General features: G+C 34.1%; 1 protein-coding gene and 1 pseudogene across 3 annotated transcripts in view; one reads left to right on the forward strand and one right to left on the reverse strand.

The window, feature by feature from the left end:
• The window catches only part of AFF4 (AF4/FMR2 family member 4), a 72,656-nt gene that overhangs the window by 37,716 nt on the left and 17,968 nt on the right, over positions 1-16,972 (reverse strand). For 2 of the 3 annotated variants that reach the window (XM_011362300.2, XM_011362298.2), the window contains exons 2-5: positions 10,367-10,493; positions 7,389-8,183; positions 5,867-5,911; positions 2,206-2,292 (exon numbers count right to left, since the gene is read on the reverse strand). In XM_011362300.2, the coding sequence (XP_011360602.1) occupies positions 2,206-2,292; positions 5,867-5,911; positions 7,389-8,183; positions 10,367-10,489 (1,050 nt within the window). In that variant the 5' untranslated portion in view covers positions 10,490-10,493. Of the gene's footprint in view, positions 1-2,205; positions 2,293-5,866; positions 5,912-7,388; positions 8,184-10,366; positions 10,494-10,965; positions 11,058-16,972 lie in introns of all 3 variants that reach the window. The other variant, XM_011362299.2, reaches the window with a different exon arrangement.
• On the forward strand, positions 14,491-14,609 carry LOC111741222 (annotated as a pseudogene).

The raw sequence follows: 16,972 nt of genomic DNA on the forward strand, positions 1-16,972 counted from the left end.
CAAAGATGGAGAACAAATGAAACTATCAGGCTGCTGGGGAATGGGGTGGAGAGGAGTGTGATATAATTACTTTGGAAAATAGTTTTCAGTTTAGTATTAATTTAATATGCACTCAACATACGACCCAGCAATTCTGCTTTTTTGCCACATGGCCCAGTATTACCCAGGAGAAAAGAAAACATAAGTCTACACAAAGACTTGTAAGTGAGTGTTTATACTTTATTCTTAATAGCCCAAATCTGGAAACGACTCAAATGTTCATCAATAGGTGAATGGATAAATTTTGGTATTTTTATACAACAGAAATAAAAAGGAACTCAAAAATAAAAAGGGACAAATTACTAATACATTCAAGAACAAAGAAGAATTCAAAACTATAAGCTGAGCAAAAGAAGAATCGTATTTACAAAAGAAGTAAACACTGAATAGATTCCATTTATATGAAATTTGAGAAAAAGCGAAACTTATCCTAGTGACAAAAAACAAATTAGTAATTGTGTGGGGCCAGTGGTGGGGGTGAGGTGGACTGCAAAAGAACATGAGGGAACTTTGCAGGTGATGGAAATGGTCTAATTCTTGATTAGGGTTGTGGTTACAAAGATGCACACATCTATCAAAGCAAACTGTACATTAAATATATGTGCATTTTTTATGTGTAAATAAAGCTGATTTAAAAACTAAAAGAGTGTAGTATGGTACATATATGGCCAGAAAGTTGTATCTCTACCTAACATCATTCATAAAAATAAACTGGGCTAACTATAAATAAAAAAAACAAAACTGAAATCATATTAAAAGAAAAATTAGAGGGCATGTTTATGATCCCAGAGAAGGAATAACCTTCTTTAATAAAACATTAAAAAGCAAAAGCTATAGAGAAAGATGTATTTTTTCATCAAAATTAAAATCTTCTAGACCATAAAACTTAAAAGGACTCTAACTGGGAGATATATTTGTAGCATACAGTAGAAGAAATTATTAGAATCCAGAATTCAAACAAAACAACATAAAATAAAGAAATCCTCCTAAAACTCATAGGAGATGGAACCCAAAGGGTAAAGGAAATGGGCAAATTCATCTATATGAAATCAAATGGATGATAAATGTGTAAAGATGATGAACTTTACTAGCGATCTAGGTAACAAAATGCCATCTCTCACACAAAAGATTGGTGCTTAACAAATGGTGGTGTACATGTGAGGGATAATAAATAGAGAACACAAGTGAGAGTACTGACTGGTACAACCACAACAGGGGGAATGTGAGAGTATATATTAAGCATATGCTCTTTATACTCAGCAATTCTACTTATTGCTTTTTACCCAAAAGAAATTTGTACTCACACAAGAAGGCGTGAAAAGATATCCACTAAAGCAATGCTTATAGAAATGAAAACTTGGCAACAACTTAAATACCAAAGAGAAATGGCTAAATAAACTAAGATACATTTATACTATGGATGCAATTAAAAGAAATATCTCTATATGTAATATATAATCTATATATAATCTATACTTATAACATGGAAATGTCTTTAAGACCTATTGTTGATTCAAAGTACAGAACAATGTATCTGTAAAGAAATTAAACGAGAAAATGCTTATAAGTAATGATTATATATATATGTATGTAAATGGATATGAAAGTCTTGCAAAGAAAGGTATGTATGGAAGTAGCTCTGATGAGATGGAGGAGGCAGAATTGGGGAAGACTATTAGTAGAGGTTCTGGTCAAACGCCACAAAGAGAAGGTATTCTTATATAATTTATGTAAGTATAAATTAATGTAAAAAGAAGTCTGCTGATTTTTGATGAGCTCGGAACTTATGTCTGAGGAACCTTCTTCCATATGACACAAACAGGGTTGCTATGTTCTATGGAAAGGATTTTCTGAGACAACAGCTTGAGAAGCCCTTAACACCTGTGGCTGAGAAGACCCTTAATAGTTTACAACAAACTTAGAAGTCTCTTCCCCATACTGCCTCAAAAGCTTTTCAAGTACCTCTCAATCTAAGTCGCTCTCAATTCTATTATCTTGTTTTATTTTCTTCAGAGCACTTATCACTATCTGAACTTATTTATTTATTCATTTAATTGTCTGTCTCCCACTAGAATGGGAATGGCAAGACAATTTTGAATTCATATAATTTTAGTCAAGCCATTTAGAGTTATCTTATAGTAGCAAAGACACATTTTATTCACTTACCTTAGTTGGAAAAGGAAATTTGGAAGGTTCTGTTTTGCATGGTGTATGAATAGCCGTTAGAGGGGGAGGCCATGAATGCGTCATCTCCTGAAATGTAATTATTACAGTTTGTTTTCAACCAAGTCAAGGATAAAAATTACACAGCTAAAAACCAGATTTGTATTGTAAATGCTGGTTTCGTGACCGCTCCTCCAAAAGTATACATATTTAATTGATTAATATTAATTAAGCACAATTGTGTGCAAGGCACTATTGAGTAGGTAATAAAAAAATAATATACTCTCCCTGGCTTCAAGGAGCTTAGAGTTAAGATAATGAAACCTCTGAACAGTTATAGAAATCAGCCTGTAATGAAATACAAGGTACACAGTAAAATGCCACTGAGGAAGAGCTTGCTGTGGCAGTGGGAGGAGGGTGATATTAGTTAGAAAAGCAGCTAACATTTATTGTGTACCTGTAATGGGCCAAATACTGTGCTAAGTGTTTTACATGTCTATTACTCATACAGTGCTCACAATGACATTATGAGGTAGATACCATTATTATCCTAACTCTATGTAGGATGAAACTGAAACACAGAGGTTAAGTTATTTATTCAAGGTTACACACTTAGTAATGGACACAAAGTTTATCCTAGGAGGTTGGGTTACAGAGCTCATTCACTGATAGAAAATATGGTCAAGTAGAGAAAATCAGAAGAGGTATCAAAAGCACACGAGCAGCAAGGCAGAAAAGCAAGGCCTCAAGTCTGATTTCACTGAATACCTTCTATCTAATACTATGCCCGGTATGTCCAAGTGGAGGTCTGGATAAGATCACAATGTACATGTTAAAGGAGCAGGGGAGAGACAGACATCAGACTTAGAATAAGAAGGGAGTGTTTTATTTCTTTCATTTAGTTCAAAGTAAACCATCAGGTATACTGAGAAAATATAAAAAGGGGGTATAACTTTTAGGAACTTATAGCTTATACCCACACAGTTATCCAAAGATTCCAAAGATACATGTTCAAGGGGCTCACACTTAAAATGGAAACAACCTAAATGTCTAACAACTCAGGTATAAAATTACCAGACATCCATTCAATGGAACACCAGGCAAAGAGTAAAATAAGAAATTCAGTGATATGAAATGATCTCCACAGTATATTATTAAGTGACAGACACAAATCAAAGTCTATGTCCTAGTAAATGTTTATATATGAAAAAAATCTCTGGAAGGTAGTTAACAGTGGCTACCTTTGGGCAACAGAATGACAGAAGGGGTAAGACACAAGAGCACTTGATATAGTCTTTACTACTTGAACCTCTGAAACAGCCACCTTTACAGTAATTGCTCTTTATCCTCTTACAATGCTTTAATAGCATTTCACTAATAATATTATATATGTTCTAGAATGTCAGCTCAAAGGGTGCAACACTATCATTATCACCACTGTGTCCCCAGTGCTTGACACAAAGTAGGTGTTCAATTAGTGAGACTTGAAATTAAAAATAATTTTTTCAGTAAACATATATTTATTTATTTTGTTTTTAAGTCTGTGATGGGGTTCCTAGGAACAGTGTAACTACAAGTATCAAGAAAACATGAAGGGAATGTAGATCTGAAGTTCCCTGCACACTGCACATAGAGAAGGGGAAAGAAAACAGAATATCATGTACTCCAGGTTTTCAGTGTTGATGTTCTACATCTCAAATACCAAAGTACTCTCAATAAATAATCTATTTAACTCTCCATCATCAAATGACTAAGCACCTCATCTATTACACCCAAGGCCATGTGCCACTCTATATAAAATGTAGAATGGTCAATAACATCAAAGAAATAATTAAGAAAATCTAAGATTTCCTCCAGGTATTAGAATGTCATGCATTTTTGAGGATTCAGGGAAAAGATAATATACTCTCTTAGACTTTTTGTATACATGGCAATTGAAAAATGAATGTTATATGAGAATCAAAGGAAAGAGTTTATCACTGTACTCTCTGATAGTCTAATACAGGGGGAAGAAGGATTTCATTAGGATTCTAAGAAAAAACAGATCTATAAGTAACTAAAGAGGAAAGAGAAAAACATTCCATAAAAGGTTTCTTTAAAAAGGTAAAAGAAAGTGTACAGCTTAGGGAAACCAGTTTGGTGAAACTGGCCCATCAGTAGCAGGGGAGGTTAGGACTGGCCTATGGAAGGTCTGGACACTATTCTTTCTGTGGGCCTTAGAGAGGCACTGAAAATTTCTAAGGACATGAATTTATGAAGATAAGGGTCTGAAGCAAAAAATCTGATAGTAATGGAGAAGACAGAGGGGCAGGGAGATTCTGGAGGCAGAAAGGCAGAGTGAAGACTGTACATTGCAATTACTGAAGCTCAAGGTAGCAGAAATGGAAATAAAGGAATGGATGTTTTCAAGAAATTTTCAAAGTCTACCTGTAGTTTTGTGATTAAATAGGACATGAGAGAGAAGTAAGAGATCACTGGAATTCTACAATTCTACACTTACAAGCATGGGAGAATGATGGTACTACCAATGGACAGACGTCTGATAAATACGGCTTTAGACATGCTGAGAGTCTGAAGCATGGAGACCTAGCTTAAAAGCAATTAAGAGACATAAAGCAAAGCCCAAAGGAGGCCAAGGCAGAAGAGAAAGACTGATAAAGCCAAAAGAAGAGAGAAAAAGGCAAGTGAAAGGACAGAGGGAGAGAGACTAGAAAAACACCCACATTTAAGAGGTAAGAGAAGACACAAGGGTTCCAAAAGGTAGAGAATGAGAGACAAGAAAAGTGGATGGGAAATAAAACAATGAAGTATAAAAACAGTCAAGGAAGGAAGAACGTTTCCAGAGGAAAAAAAATAAAAATTCTTTAAAACAGCAGAAAGAGTAGAGAACTCAAATGAAGCCTCCAATGAAGGGAGAACAGGTTCAGCAGACTGGTAGAAGTAGAAGAGTATAGTAGCTATAGGTTAAAGGAAGGAGAGAATAAAATGAAAGCAGCCAATGCAAGCAGTCTTCCAAAAGCAACCATAATGAAATCCAAGCACAGACACAAAAATTCAGGAACTTTTGCAAAAAGCACAAGTAATATGTGACTGATGGTTTTTCTTTATTGAGTCAAAAGCTAGAAATGTCACTCATTAATTCACTGGACTTTCTCTTTTTCTTTTCCCAACAGAGGAATGTATTTTTTGGTTGTGTCGATTTTAGACATATTCCACTGAACATTCAAAATAGGCAGTACTCAGAGGAAGTCTTTCATTGTAGGATTTGACCAGAAGATACAGATAAATTACAAAGCAAGTTATTTTCAAGGTGACAGTTTGACTAACTACTGTGTTTTTTAGCACTTCAAATTACTAACTGAAAAACCTGAGAAAGTATAGTTATATTTGGTTTCTTCCTCTTTTCAAGGCAAACTGTTAAGACTAAAATTTATTTTACTTAAAACAAAAAAAACCAGCTCTTTGAGGACAAGGAGTAACAAACCAAGTGATTCAGAACCCAAGTATGAATGTAAGCAGAATAGTGTCAATTATTTTTGATAGACATAATAAATCTCCTGCTTTAAATCCATTGTAAAATAGAGGGGAAAGAGGCTAAGAGCGTAGCAGAGCATCATCAATAAGAGCGATTAATCCTATTTTTAAAAAAACACACACAACTTACTTTAAGAATTTCATCCACACAGCTCACATCACCAGAAGCAGATGCCTTAAAGGAAAAAAAAACAAAACAAAACACATTAGATTTGAAGTAATTTATTACTAGATTTTTATCATTTCTTGTACAGATTTAACATCTATTATTAGAAATGAAATTCAATTTAAAGAAGTATTATGATCTTATTACTCCAAACTAGAACACTAGATTCTTTGGACTAATTTCCTTGAATACAATTTTTTTAAAAACTAAAAAATTTAATCACCAAACTGTACATGACTTAAAGACCTTTGTATTTTTCAAAAACTTTAAAAATATTATCTTTCTTATACTTAGAAATGATTTTTAAGTGTAATTTTTTCAGGTGAGCATCTTGTCAAAAATTTAAAAATTTATATACAAAATATACCATGATACTGAGATACAGCATTTCACATAAACTAACAGAATAAAACCAATATTACTGAAAAATTACTTCTGGAACATGATGGACATTTCACATAGCCTTTCTTGAATCATGGAAGTTGTTTATTCTAAGGCGCAAAGAGGAAATAGAGAGCTGGAGTTTGAACTCAAAAGTCTAATTTTAAGGATGTTGTTTGAAGAACAAATTACCACTTTACTATTCTCTTGAGAGGAGTAATTAGGTGACAAAAGCCATGAACAATGAGTTTCTTGTTTCTCAAGGTCACAAAAAGATTTTTAAATGTTCTCAAAATATCTTTTTACCTATACCTGACACCTGCCCTCACTCAGTTTTAAGTTATGAGCTATGATTTTCAGCTACTAACATTACTTAAAAAAAAATTTTTTTTTTATTGCAAAAACTATATTAAAAGAAAAATTCACCTTGTCAGTGCCTTTACGCTGTCTCTCGCTGTCCCTCTCACTCTCTGCCTGAGAGGAGACCACACTCTGTGGACTGTTATCCCTTTTCTAATAAACTTTTCTTCTGACTCTTAAAAAAAAAAATTTCATCTATTTCACAATGAATGCTCACTTTTTTGGTTATTCCATATACGTATGAGGTTACAAACTGTAAATTTCAAACCACCAGTATGAATCTGGAGCAGCCGCCTCAAATCTTAAGTGTAATCAGAGAAAGGGATCATGGCATCCAAACCATACATTACCATCTCTATGAACCTGAAAAATTTCCAACATCTACCACAATGAACAATGGCCTACATCTCGTTCATTAGTAAGCTGTAATTTTTTTAAACCAAAGAAAACAAGATGTATTATTCCATAAAATCAATAGGAGGAAATCTAAGGTTTTCAACACTCATGCTTTTATTCTCTGACTCATCATTTTACTATTTCAACACAGTGAATGACATATTCTCTGCTGCCCAAGAGGGGAAGTTAATAACTCTATGGATCCACTTGGGAGTCAATCACCAGTCTTTTTTATTATTTTTTACATTCCTTACTATTAAGATAAAGAGATAGATCAAGTTCAATTATAATTTCATGGTAAACTGCTTCACATAGTCATGATGAGAAAAGCTCTAAATGTGAGACTTACATCCAATGGTTGGGAGGGTATTTTCAGCTTGGTGAGATGTGCTTTGCTGCTGGGCTTCAGTTCAGCCATGCTGTTGCCATGGGACTGGCTACTGTAGTGCTCAGAGGACAGCTTCGGTTCCATGGATTCCTGTCCGTCCATGGGCCGCACATAGGCAGTGGGTTTCTGTAACATTGAACTGGACTTTGACATCAATGAAGGTGGGAAAGACTGATTTGAGTGCTGCCCACTTGAAAAGGGTACACGGGAGGGAGAATCCCAGTTTGCATCAGGGTCCCGAGGAGATTTGGAACGCTGATGCTCCTTGCTATGGTGATCATTCCCATGAGACCTGGAATGACTGGAGCTTAATGAAGACATAGCCTGGGGTTTTCCAGGGCTGGAAGAGCGTGATTTGGAGTGTTCTGATCCATGTTGGCCTTTTTTTCGGCTACTGCTTCCACTACTGCTATACGAGTCACGGTCGTGCCTCTGGCTACTACTATTAGTGCCACCACTGCCACCTGCACTGGTCCGCTGGCTACTGTGTCCACTCGGTAAACCTGAGGACCGTTTCTGAGACTGAGAAGTACTGGGTGCAGGTCCTACTGGAGTCCATTTGCTACTCTGATGAGAGCTCCCATGTCTCTGTTCAAAGAAATTTGGGTTAGATTTTTCATCTGCTGTTGGTGGTACTGTAGGCTTGGGAATTGCGACAAGCTTTGGTATAGATCTGTCTCCTATGAAATCCTTCATTTCATCGTAGTTTCCAAGCGTACTCTGAATGCGACTTGATAGCTTATCTTCTTTGCTAGTCTACAAAAAAATGTAAAATAAAATTTCACAGTTAGCATAACTGGAAATAAAAAATGCTCCTAAACTGACTTTCCAAACTTCAAATGGAAAGGCGCTTTCCAAAGGGAGGCCTCAGACCTCACCTCATATCTTCAGGTTAACATCACAAAGCAAACTCCAAATGTATCATTTTTATAATGAAAAAAATGCACTGAAAGTGAAACACATTCATGCTAAAATACAAATATTCTATGCACACTGAGAAATATACACAATAGATTCCAGGAAGACCTTGTATGAAAAGTAAAGATTTACTGCTAAAAAAAAAAAGATTCCAAGAGGGGAAAAAAATCCAACAAATATACTAGAACAGTAGAGAAAATCTTCTGAAGAGCAGAAAAAGTAATCTGCCTTTACATAATTAAGGTTCAATTCAGCAGATTAGCTAACATTCACTGGTAGTCTAAAAAAACATTATATTCCTTAAAATTCAATGTTATACTTAGAAGCAGAAACAAAAATTTAGTGAAACAAGTTATATCCAACTTTTTAAAAAAGTTTAATTCCTGTAACTTTGACTTATCAAGGTAATAAAAGTCTCAACAACAAATTAAACATGGAAAATCCACTGATAAAAGTTTAAATCCTAGCTATTAATTCTGACCAATAAATGCTCCAACATTTGAAGTCAACAGTATTTAAGCTTCAAGAATTATTCTTGGATAATAAGAATGTCCAAGATGTCTTTAAGCTTTAGGACTCTTTCATATTTATATACATGGAAGAGAGTTTACTAATTATATTAAAAAGGAAATCAAGACTGAACTACCACTATTTATTTTGAGGTTGGCATAAATCAATAATGACTTTAAATTATTTGAAAATCAGTCTGATCCATATTAAACGAGAGGTAAATATATAGCAATTTATAGATTATCGAGATTACCAATCAAATCCAATTCATTACAATATAATTGCAAAATAAATGGTAGTATAATTCAAAGGTTGTGGACCAAACTCCTGTTTTTTCCAATATGCCTTTAATCCCTAATCCCAAATCTCAGATTTTATGTTACACTCATACAGTTGATGTCAGTATAACTGTCTTTAATTGAAAAAAATCTCTTAAAAGCTCTGAATTAAAAAAAAAGCTCTGAGTAATTCGTTTTTATAGATCTCATAGGTGGTTTCTACAAATACCAAATGTTATAACAGTAAACCCAGGATACGATGTTACATTTATATTTCATAATAAAAAGTCTAACATACTCTCAATCTCATAATAAATGCTACGAAGGTCACTGCTGCTACAACACATAGTATTATAGCTATTATACACAGTATAAGACTTTTAAATGTAAAAATAGTTCAAATGAAATCTAAAGCCAAATCAAATATTAAGAGAGACATTAGTGGCCACTACAGCTACATTAGTGATCAGAAGTGGTACCCATTCAGTGTTTTATGTAATCTCAAATTAAGCACATGGGTAGCTATAAAAATGCCAATTGGTTCAATTTACTGAACACCTCTGATTAAACATTAAATACATTAGAAAAGCAGAGATTTAGTATGTGATAACAGAAAAAGAACCAGATTGACGCTGAAGATACATTTATTCAAACATACTAGTAAGTCACTGAAATTTAGTAAACCAAATAAACAAATGGCAAAGAAACAGAGAGAAATCAAAGAATCTATGACATATATTCAGCTTTGATTGATGTTATACCTAAAGAACCTATAAAATAGCAGATGATGCAGACTCACAAAATTTTAATTTAATCCAAGGCTCAGAAAGGTTAAATACTTGCCCAGAGGTAGTGGTAGAGCCAGGAATACAGACATAATTACTTAAGCTAATCCAGACCACATTTTCAAAAGTATAGGATAGCAGCTAGGGATGGGGTGGGCGGAATAAATAAGGATGACTTTAGGGCACGAGTAATGCTCTATTTCTTGATCTAGGTACCGATTATACAAGGTCGTTCATGTTGCAAAAATGCTTTCAGCTATAACACGATTTATATACTTTTCTATATGCATGTTATACTCCAATGAAAAGTATGTTCTATTTAGAAGGAAAAAAATGTTAAATGGTATACATAATACCTTTTTTCTAATATAAAAATTCAAGTTTAAACATTTGAAAAGCAAAAATGTCATGGGATTGGGAAAAAAGCATTCAAAGAAGGACGACTTACAACTTTGTATGGCTCAGCAAAGAGAGGAGAGCTAGGTGGGAAGGGGTCTTCGCCTTGCTGAATTTCCTGATTCCGCCTTTCCCGTTCTTTCATACGCAGCACATTCCGGTCTTCAAGGTTCATGTTGCTATGGAGAGAAATGCAATCCTTATATTACAAAAAGAAAAGGAAAAATTAAATGTTCTGTACTGACTTTGTCAGTTTAAAGCTTCAATCGGAGATTCCCTTTCGACTTCCAAGTAATAATAGGCATGAGTGCTGAAGTTGGGTTTTGGCAATGGTTTTGACAACTAATACTATTAGTGTCTTCCACAACTATCCAGACAGGACACGCCAGCCCAGAATATCAGGATCCACCCCATTGAAACACTTAACCTTATCAACTTTTAAAGTATTCTGCTAGCTAAAAAGTCAGCTAAAACTTATACTTTCAGAGAGAAGGTAGTACTTAAACACAAATCCTTAATATTTCCTATAAGCCTTTGAGTGGCTTCCTCTTCAGAAATCTAACTATTCTTTGCCCTTAGAGGCATAAAACCCACTCCCACCTACCACACCCTCCCCCCAGGGTCCAGTGCTTTTCTGTACTTTGCATCTACCTTATCTTGATTTCTTTTTGTCCCAAACACAGCTTCCTTGGTGTCCATCCTTATGGCAGTTTGACCTCAGCTTTGCTGTTGCTCTAGATTCCCTAAAAAACGACATTTCTGCTCTAAATACATTAATATTTCAATTAACACCCAAAATGGCAAAACTGAGGCTTTCAGCAATAGAAACTAAAATTAACTTGGGTTAGTAAAAGTAGTTGAAATTGTGTTGAAAAAAGAAAGTGTTTTGGAGTGGAGAGAAAAATGAGGGTGTCATTTCTATTATCATGACAGTATGTTGTAGTTTCACTAAGAACTAAAGAAAATAAGTTTAATTACAGCAGCAGAGATTTTTGTTAAATAGATAACAATGAAAAAGATTTTCAAACCCTGGGAAAAGGAATTACCAGGGTTTCTGCAACACACTTCCTTGGAGATAGATTAAAATATTTGTCCTAGTTTTGATTTAAAAAAATAAAAAGTCTTTTTGAAGGCCAAAGAGAAAAATCAGTTATACTTGTGTAGCATTTCTAAACTTATGACTCATAAATCAAATCTAATCAGGAAATTAAAGTCAATCAAGATTGGAGGAAACTATAATTGTAAAATTAGAATGGAGAGCAAAACCAATATACTCTTGAAGACTTTTATTAAGTGGTTAGAACAGTGCAAGTAAACATTCAAAGAAAACTTCCTGATTTGCACAATTAGTATCTTGCAAAAAAGCAATTTAATATTTTTTAAAATGTTCTGTGTTCCAAATTTCAAGTTGTTTCTTATTGTACAATTTTCTAATACATTTAGATAATAATATAAGCTATTCTGAGATATGGAAATAGTGTGTGCTTTCTTTGTGGTCTCCCTAGCACCACACAGAACCAAAAAAAAAGTGTTTAAATCTTTCTTTAATAAATACCATAAAACATCTATACTTCAGTATTCAGAGAACAAAACCAAAGAACATATATTATTCTCTAGCTCACTTGAAGCAACTAATAATTATATATACTAACAAACGAGTTTCATATAGACCTCTTGAGCTAAAGTGCTGTAACACACAAAGTTATTTCTATCTGATAGAGTCTAAGGGACATGTTAACTAACAATTTCTTTACATTTCCTGAATTCAGTTCCTGAAAGATCAGAAAACAATAAAGCATTCTTCAAACTATGATTTAACTTATGCATTCAACGGCACTAAAATAATCATACAAGAAACACTCTACACCTACTGTAAAAATAGATGATTCCCACCATAAAATTCCTCCCATAATACAATTACAAAAAACCTATGTTTTATTAAACAAAGAAAGTCATCCAACTGAATATTTCCTCTTTCAACAAGCCTGAGAAGAAGCTAAGAACTAAATGAACAGATTACTTATAAAAACTAATATCTCAATTGTGGCTCTTATTCTCTATTTTTTTTTCTGATCTGACTCATTTTCCCATCTAATATATAGGCTCTATTTTTTTCTCCTGTGTCTCTGAACATCACTTTCTGCCTAAGATAAAATAGTTTCTCCAAAAGCGATAATTCAAGTAATCCTGAAATTTAAATACAAGTCAATTTGAAGTATATCTTTGTTGTATAGGCAAAACTATTTTATAGCATATTCTTTAGAACACATACAACTATTGTACTGAAATAGGATTCAGTTAAAATTAGCAAATTGCTATATCACAAGAAAATCTGTGGGACTACTAGATAAAATAATATTTAAAAGAAAATTATCAAGTAAAAAGGAGGGTTATATATATACATTCTCCATCTAAAATTTTTAATTACTTAAGGTAAATTGCTTTAAGTACCCATCAAGTACTTAAGGTGATATATTAGTAACAAACAATTATAAACAACAGTCTATGGACAAAAAGAAATGCAAAGAAATCTGCAACTTAGGGTTGTTGTTGGTAGTGATAATGGTGTAGCAATTTCATTGCTACCAGACTGAGCAAGTGAGTAGATATATTGAGACTTTTGGGGAATCAGAAATCTTACTATGAGAAAAGAGAGATACAAAGAATGAAATAAAGAGGAAAAAAAACCTTTGGGGATTTGAAATTAGAAGTAATACTATGAATTCATGCTTATGTAAATAAATGTAAATATAAATATATAAATGTAAATATATAGTCTCTAGTTCTGTCCACTGAAAGCTTCTAGGAGCAGTGATAACCTTGTAGAAAGAAGCACCCTCAGCACCCAAATTTTTATTTCCAGTATCACTTCCTACTGTTAATGGAACAGGATTTCTTGAAGAAATAGCTAATTCCAAGACTGCAGAAGGGAAAATACAAAGTAAGCCTAAAACATCTTGTTGTAACAGCAAGAAAATGTTCAAAAACATATGGAGACACATTAAAAGGGCGTGGGAACCAGCCTAAAGGAGCTCTCACCAGTCAGATTTAGAAACATGAGCATCAAAATGAACCAACTGAATAAAAAAAGAATCCCTTAGCCCAGAGAGATAATAGCAAAGAATAAGAAGAGAAATAAAACAGGAAGCAAATGCCCTTCTTTAAAGGAGAATGCCAGCTAATAAATGTAGAAGAAATAAAAGAATTAGAAAATGGTCTTTTTCAAATCACTAAAGTAATAACTTAATAATTGAGGCACGAGTCATCAAGGGATGCTAAAATTATTGGGTGAAAAATTTGGGGGAAATGGGATATTCAGTACCGCCCAATAGGCTATTAATGACAAAAGAAAAAATCTTGAAAATAGAAAAGTACAGTAAACGCTACCCTTAATCAAGTGATCACATTTAACGTCATCAACAATGGGACAAACTGACATCATGTGCCTTCTAACGTGACGCACTGAAGACATATCACCACTTAGGTAGTCTTCCTGTTAAAAATATTTAATCTGAATCAAATTATAAGTAAACAGAAAAATGTAAACTGAGAAACATTCTGAAAAATTGGCCTGGACTCTTCAAAAATGTTACTATCATGAGACCACCTCCCCAAATAAAAAAGAGGCTGGGGATTACGTCTACATTCTTCTACAATAAAAGAGACACAACTAAATGCAATATATGATCCTTCATTTCCCAGATCTAGAGAGGAAAAAAATGGCTGCGAAGGACATGATTGGGAAACTTGAGGCAATCTGAACATTGAAAGTATTTCAGATAATCACATCAAGTTTCTCAACTGTGATAACTGTATTTGGTTATGTGGGAGAATGTCCTTAATTCTTAGGATACACATGAGTGAAATGTTATCATGTCTGCAACTCTCAAATGGTTCAGCACCCATGTGAATATATAGTTAGTATTACAGATATGTGTGTGTGTGTGTGTGTGTGTGTGTGTGTGTGTGTGTGTGTGTGTGTGGAGGAGGAGTCACAGACAAGAGGTGGAGGAAGAATAGCAGCAATAGCAATCACAGTAAAAATGTTAACAACCAGTATATCTAGGTGAGGGGTATATGGGAGTATATTACATTTTTGTTATAGATCTGAATTTTTTAAAAATAAAAGATGGGAGGAAAAGAGTGATACAGTTTAGGTATTAGAGCACCATGGGGGTCTACGATCATGCCACCCTGAACAAACCAGATCCCATCTGATCTCAGAAGCTAAGCAGGGTCAGGCCTAGTTAGTACTTGGATGGGAGACCACCTACGAAAACCAGGTGCTGTAGCGTAAAAAAATAAAAAATAAGGGATTGTAAACTGACAAGGCCCTTGCAATCTATGAAGTCAACCAAGGGTTGCCTCACCTAAAAAAGTAAATAAATAAATAAACAAACAATAAAACAGAGCATCATGGGTGCTTTCCAGCATTTTTCAACTTTGGAATTTACTATCAAACTGTCTCTTCTCTAGGACTTAAGGTATTTCTCCCATTCTTAAGGCGTGCTCCTTATACCTCCAAATTCACACTGATCATCCAATACTCCTCAACTTCTCCTATGTCACTATTTATTACACTTGAGGAAGTGTAATGCCATTCTTGGATAGGAAGGAACACCAACAAGCCAAGCTTCAGTTTCCCTAAAGTAAATGGATGTCCCAAATTTATTTTATAATTATTTATTAAGTGTACTTATTAACTTAATACAAAACATTAATCAAAATAGTGTGATAGTGCACAGAAATGAACATATCAGAAAACAGAAGCCAGAAATTAACCCAGGGATACGTGAGATTTTAATAGTTAACAAATTCATTTCAATAAGTAAGTTTTATTTAATAATAACAATTAAAAGCTAAGTACTTCTCTACTGAATTTCTTTAATATTTAGATTACACAGCTTTTTCATGTGTTATTTAGACATTTTTTTCTCCTTTTGTTCATTTTTCTATTAAAGTGACAGTTTTTGATTATGTAATAACTATGCTTTGTCACATATCTTAAATGAGGAGAATAAAGTTAAGGTTAAATCTTATATTAAACTTGCATCTTAATTCTACTGACCACCTCACTTTTTCAAGTCTTCTGCCTCCTCCAGTCCCACTCCCAAACTCTACTAGCAGGCCATGCCTAAACTCTCCCCAATCCCTTCTTCATAGTAAGATACAAAACTCAATGCATTGCTGAAATGTGTCAATATTCTCTTCAAACCCTTTGATTTATTTGTCTGCTTTCTTTCCATTCACCTTGATTTGCATCTGCTCTGCCTCTCTGGAGTTTTATTTCTGTGGGATAACTATAATTAACCTAAAAAAATAGTTTTAAATTTCCATTCTACAGACATTGTGCTATCTATATCTTTATTTCTCAGTTATCTAGTATCCAAAGAGATCACAGGTGAATTTTACTATGGACAACATGGGGTTAGGGTACTAAAGGAAGGTGAGGGCTGGCTGGCTTTGATAGACATCCTCTGTCGCCCACTGCAATTATTTTAAGTCTCATCCACCCATGAGTAGTAGCTACATCTAAGTGAAACTGCATTTTATAAAGGAATTGGACAAATTAGAAAGAGGTCACTTCTCAGCCATTTATATTTCTCTGAAGATCCTTAGGACTTCTTGGGTGGGCAGGGAAGGAAGGAAATGAGAACAAGGTTAAGAACAGCAATCTCAGACAGACATCAGAAATAATTAGAGCATGTGGTACATGTGTGATAACTGTCTGCTGGATGAATATTTGAGGAGAAAAAAGAGAGGTCCTCACTCATTTGTCCATAACCAATATTAAAGAGGCTACAGTATTAATTCTCAAGATGACCCAATACACAGTTCCTCAAATCACAGATGATTCACGTGGTTTAGTTATAAACAAGAACTATTTGATAACCAGGTGTAGAGTGGTAACCTAGCTAATAAAAATTCTTAAACATAAAATGTCTAGTAACCGAAAACCAATAGAGGCAACTACCTTTTAATTAACTTCTTAAAAACCGTAACAAAGTAATGTAAGTTCCAAACTTCGACTGAACTATAAACAGTCGAGGCACTGTAATTTAGTAAATGGGACAATTAAGGATACCTGATTTTTAGTTTTGGTTATATAATACACTAGACATATAATTTAAGTAACTTCCCTGAACCTCAGTTTTACCTCTTATAAACTGTCCATACTAATCTGATGATAAAGATGAGAGAAATATGAGTATTTGACATTATACAAGAATAAAGGGTAAAATAAAAAAGGAGGGGTGACTGCAGATGGGCACAAGTCTTTTTGGGGTGATAGAAATGTTCTATGATTGCACTGTGGTGACAGCTGCATACTCTAGAAACAGATTAAAAATCATTGATTCATAAACTTAAAAACAAGTGAATTTTATGGAATGCAAATGATACCTGAAGGAATATTATCAGCTTGAAAAGGATCCTTGATTACTATCATTTGTTAACTCTTCCTCTTTCTTAAGACCTGACCTTATTAATGGGATTCAGACCAGTACATTCCCTTAAATAATTCAGGCTCCCAACCTTCTGCTTAAACCACCTGTTTCCCTACCAGGAACAAACTGAATCTCACATCATTTAAATAACCTAGTGTTATTCATAAGATAAAGGATGTGAATGGAACAATTACCATAGTCTCTCAGAATTT

This window comes from Pteropus vampyrus, unplaced genomic scaffold (genome assembly GCF_000151845.1).
Source record: "Pteropus vampyrus isolate Shadow unplaced genomic scaffold, Pvam_2.0 Scaffold74, whole genome shotgun sequence".
Classification (NCBI taxonomy): domain Eukaryota; kingdom Metazoa; phylum Chordata; class Mammalia; order Chiroptera; family Pteropodidae; genus Pteropus; species Pteropus vampyrus.